The 4,596-nt window shown below is 48.3% G+C and overlaps 1 protein-coding gene across 1 annotated transcript in view; it reads right to left on the reverse strand.

Annotated features, from left to right (window-relative positions):
• ELOF1 (ELF1 homolog, elongation factor 1) overlaps nt 1-3,682 on the reverse strand; it is a 6,848-nt gene extending 3,166 nt beyond the window's left edge. The window contains exon 1 of the mRNA XM_015407507.1: nt 3,558-3,682. Within this exon, the coding sequence (XP_015262993.1) occupies nt 3,558-3,673 (116 nt within the window). The 5' untranslated portion in view covers nt 3,674-3,682. The remainder of the gene's footprint in view (nt 1-3,557) is intronic.
• Nucleotides 3,683-4,596: the final 914 nt, after the last annotated feature.

Below are 4,596 nucleotides of genomic sequence, written 5' to 3' on the forward strand. Positions count from 1 at the left end.
GGGGGGGGGGGGAGCCGGGGGAGGGGAGGGGCCTCATGCCACAGAGTCCACCCTCCGGAGCAGCCCTTTTCTCCAGGGGGGAGCTGATCCCCCTATTGTCTGGAGACCACTGGTCACAGTGGGTGCCGCCTGGAGGTTGACAACGCTATCCAGTCACAGCAGGAGCCACCAGAAAACTTCCCTGCTGCCACAACATGGGCAACAGAGGCATCCACTTGACGTCTGCACTATGGACAAGAAAGAAAAAATTGACTCTGCTGAAAAGGCACGTGGATTTCTGCATCAACACAGTCGTCCTGCAGGAGGAGGAGAAGAGGAGGAGGAAGGCAGCACCGAATACAGTGAAGAAGAGGGAGCAGCGACACCTTCAGACCAGGACTCAGACTCTAAACTGGGGGCGGCAGCCCCAAAGACAAGTTACCATTTGAGAAAGAAAAAGTATAAAAGATGAGATGTTATTGCACTTTGGAATCTCTTACAATGTTTTGTTATAATTATTTCTTTTATTGCTCTTCAAGAAGTCAGATACGGTGGTGTTTAAATCTTTACTTTAGTTTAAATGGAATATTAGATGACCACATTCAATGAACTTGAATCGAAGGTTGAGTTATAAGCTAACTTGTTAAGCAGTAGGTATGACCATCCTCTCTTGGGTTTTTAGTGGGTTTTCTTTACTTTCTCCTATAGATTGTAGATCCCCCTCCCTAATTCTCATTTTAGTTTATAGAAAATGCAATAAAAAATCCCCTATGGGGGGGCTAAATAAATATAAAAAAGAACTATTTATTTATTTATTATTTGCATTTGTATCCCGCCCATCCCGCGGGTGGGCTCAGGGCAGGTAACGTCACTAAAATAAATACAATTTCAGTTTAAAACATTAAAACACGATAAAACATTATAACCATTAAAACAATGGGTACAGCTTGGAAGGAGCTGCGGTGGCTCAAGTGGTTAAGACGCTAAACTGCAGGCTGTGGAAGGTCAGTAGTTCAGCAGTTCGAGACCCGAGTGTGCCACGTGACGGAGTGAGCTCCTGTCTCTGGCCCCAGCTCCTGCCAACCTAGCAGTTCGAAAGCAAGAAACTGCAAGTAGATAAATAGGTACCACTTCAGTGGGAAGGTAACAGCGTTCTGTTGCCGGCCACATGACCACGGAAATGTCTTCGGACAGCGCTGGCTCTTCGGCTTGGAAACGGAGATGAGCACCGCAACCCTAGAGTCGGATTCGAACCTTTACCTTTACAGCTTGGAAGAGCATAAGTTGGCTATAAAAATTCTGTCCTGATGGTGCCATGAGTTCAAAGGCCAGTTGTCGGTGGTCAGTAGACAGGTGACAGATGGGTGAGAGCGACCTCGGGGGGTGGGGGGCCGTAGATGGGCGCCTCAACCAAAAGCCTGGCGGAAGAGCTCCGCCTTGCAGGCCCTGCAGAATTGGAGGAGATCCCGCGGGGGGCGGGGGTGCTGGTCTCAATGGCACTTTCAATCAAGAACAGAATCACACCGTGAAATAAGAGACATCGGCCCTACAGGATAACATTAACATATTGGATACTTTTGTCCACATAGTCCTGTGTACTTGTGGGGTGGTTTTTTTTAGCACAAAATTCGCCTAACAGTTAATCTCAAACACTTTTGGACCTTTGCCAGGGTTCGCCAACAGACAACAATGTTAAGCTACAGGCTCAGATCACACTTCCAAAGGCCACATGGTATAACAGAACCAAAAGGGAGTCCCTGCTGTGAACATCCAACTCAATGGAAAACAGCACGTGAACAAGCCTTGGAGGTCCGCCATTTTGTGGCCGTGCCCACAACTCTGTGCCAGAATTCCACAGGCACCTACAGGATCAAAAAGGTTGGGGACCCTGACCTACAACACGCAGGACACTTGGGTTACAGAAATAGGCCAGATTGATCACCGTCACGCTAAGCAGTTAACAACTTAGTAGCTAACACAACAAAGCAACCAGACTACTGATCCAGTTGCATTATTATATCCACTAGGAGTTAAAATTCTTGAAGGATGAGTTTTCAAATCATGTACAACCGTTCCTCAAATATGGGTGTACGTGGACTCTTTTGATTTTTTTTTTTTAAAGCAACAGTATTACACAAAAAGTAGTCTTCAGCTCCATCTAACACTTAATCAGGAGCAATGCTCCCTCTAAGCTTTGGAGTCTTGTGAACAAAAATTCTACATTGTGAGCTACTGGCAATAAAGTTATGAGCGAGCGATTTGGCTGCTGCATCAATTAGTTGGCTCTGGAGCCCTCCTTCCTGAGCTAAGACAAAAAGGTGTGAGCCAGAGGCTAAAAAACTGTGAGCTGGCTCACACTCACTCAGCTTAGAGAGAACACTGATCAGGAGTAATTCTACATAGGGTTGCATTACTGGCATCAATAACAGTGTTCTTTAAACACCCCCCCCCCCAAATATTACCATATTCACCTACATCCATTAAACCATGATGCTTGTCTTTAACACTCCTCCTCAACAGCCTGTTATGCGAGTCCGGCCTCTCAGCCCGATTCACATCTACAGAGAAGTCTTCCATGTTCTATACCAGTCTAACAACATTGGCACATCTCCTTGGGATGCATCTATAGAGATTCTCGTTAAGCTTTGAGCTGCATTACAAGAGACATTTGAAGCTAGACAGCAGCGTTTCAACAGAACAGGTTGGCTAGACACACCCCCTTGGAGGGTGGGGCAAAGAAAGAAAGCCTTTCCCTTGCCTATTTTATCTATTTCCTTAAGGCATTTGGAGGAATTGGATAGTACTGTGTGCAGTTCTGGAGGCCTCACTTCAAAAAGGATGTGGGCAAAATCGAGAGGGTGCAGAAGAGAATGACGAGGATGATCAGGGGTCTGGAGACTGAGCCCTACGAGGAAAGGCTTAGGGCCCTGGGAATTTTTAGTTTGGAGAAGATGAGATTGAGGGGGGACACAATTGCTCTCTGTAAATATTTGAAAGGCCATCATTTGGAGGAGGGCAAGGAGCCGTTCCAGTGGGCAGCAGAGGAGAGGACCCGAAGCAGCGGCTTTAAATTCCATGCAGAAGGGTATCGGCTGGATATTAGGAAAAACTTTTTCACCGTCACAGAGTGGCTCAAAGGTGGAATCAGCTGCCTAGGGAGTTGGTGAGCTCCCCTTCACCGGCAGATTTCAAGAAGAGGCTGGACGGATATTTGTCAGAGATGCTTTTGGCTGGTCCTGCACTGGGCAGGGAGTTGGACTAGATGGTCTGTATGGCTCCTTCCCACTCTGTGATTCTATGAATTTCTACAATGAACACAGCTCTCCACTGCACATGGCAGCAGAGGGGCTGCAGTCCTTGACCTACAGGATGCCACAGAGGGGATTAGTGCAGAGGCCGCACAGGTTTGGCTTCTTCAGTCCCTCCAACAAACCTCACACGGCCAGCCAGAAAAAGAAAAATCCCCCAGCATTTCCATCTGCCCAGACCTTTCCTCCAGAGGGCTGCAGCCCTTTCCCCCACGCCACCTCCTCTTTCAACAAGACTGAAAACAGAACATCGAGAATAGCCCCACTTACATTTTAACATCACAGGATTTTTCGTGGTTACAGAAGGGGCAAGTAAACTGTGTCTCCAGCGTGCCCGTCATCTTCTTCTTGGGCGGAGGCTTTCGCTTTGACTTTCGGCGTCCCATCTCTGCCTGCCGGACGTAGGAGAGTGAGGAAGAGTTAGGTGGAAAGGACCAGGATATGCCAGAAGCTTCACTGAGAGCCCTCCCACCCCACATGGCAGAAACACCGAACAGGCCTTGGGAAATAAGGGGTAACGTGAACGTTGGGGTTGGCAGAGCCAGGACTTGGTGGCTCATGGGAGCAGCATGTGAGGTAAGAGGCAGATCCAGGTGGGGTCGCCGTGTTCGTCTGAAGCAGCAGAACAAAGTCTGAGTCCAGTCGGGCACCTTGAAGACCAACCACGTTTCTCTGGGTATAAGATGAAGTGTGCGTGCACTCTAAGCTGAGTGTGAGCCAGCTCACAGTTCTTTTAGCTTCTGGCTCACACATTTTTGTTTTCGCTCAGGAAAGAGGACTCCAGTGCAGTGTTCCCTCTAAGCTGAGTTAGTGTGAGCTAGCTCACAGGTTTTTAGCCTCTGGCTCACACATTTTTGTCTTCGCTCAGGAAGGAGGACTCCAGTGCAGTGTTCCCTCTCAGCTGAGTTAGTGTGAGCTAGCTCACAGGTTTTTAGCCTCTAGCTCACACATTTTTGTCTTCGCTCAGGAAGGAGGACTCCAGTTCAGTATTCCCTCTAACCTGAGTTAGTGTGTAGCCTCCGGCTCACACATTTTTGTCTTCGCTCAGGAAGGAGGGCTCCAGAGCAGACTAATTCATGCAGCGGCCAAATTGCTTGCTCACCACTTTAATGCCGGGAGCTCACAAAGTAGAATTTTTGCTCACAAGACTCCAGAGCTCAGAGGAAGCAGTGCAACCAGTGCTCCCTCTGAGTTAGCATGAGCCAGCTCACAGTCTTTTAGCCTCCGGCTCACACGCTTTTGTCATAGCTCAGGAAGGAGGGCTTCAGAGCAAGCTAACTCATGCAGCGGCCAAATCGCTCGCTCACAA

This window comes from Gekko japonicus, unplaced genomic scaffold (assembly GCF_001447785.1).
Source record: "Gekko japonicus isolate JY-2015 unplaced genomic scaffold, Gekko_japonicus_V1.1 scaffold3291, whole genome shotgun sequence".
In the NCBI taxonomy this organism is placed as follows: Eukaryota; Metazoa; Chordata; class Lepidosauria; order Squamata; family Gekkonidae; genus Gekko; species Gekko japonicus.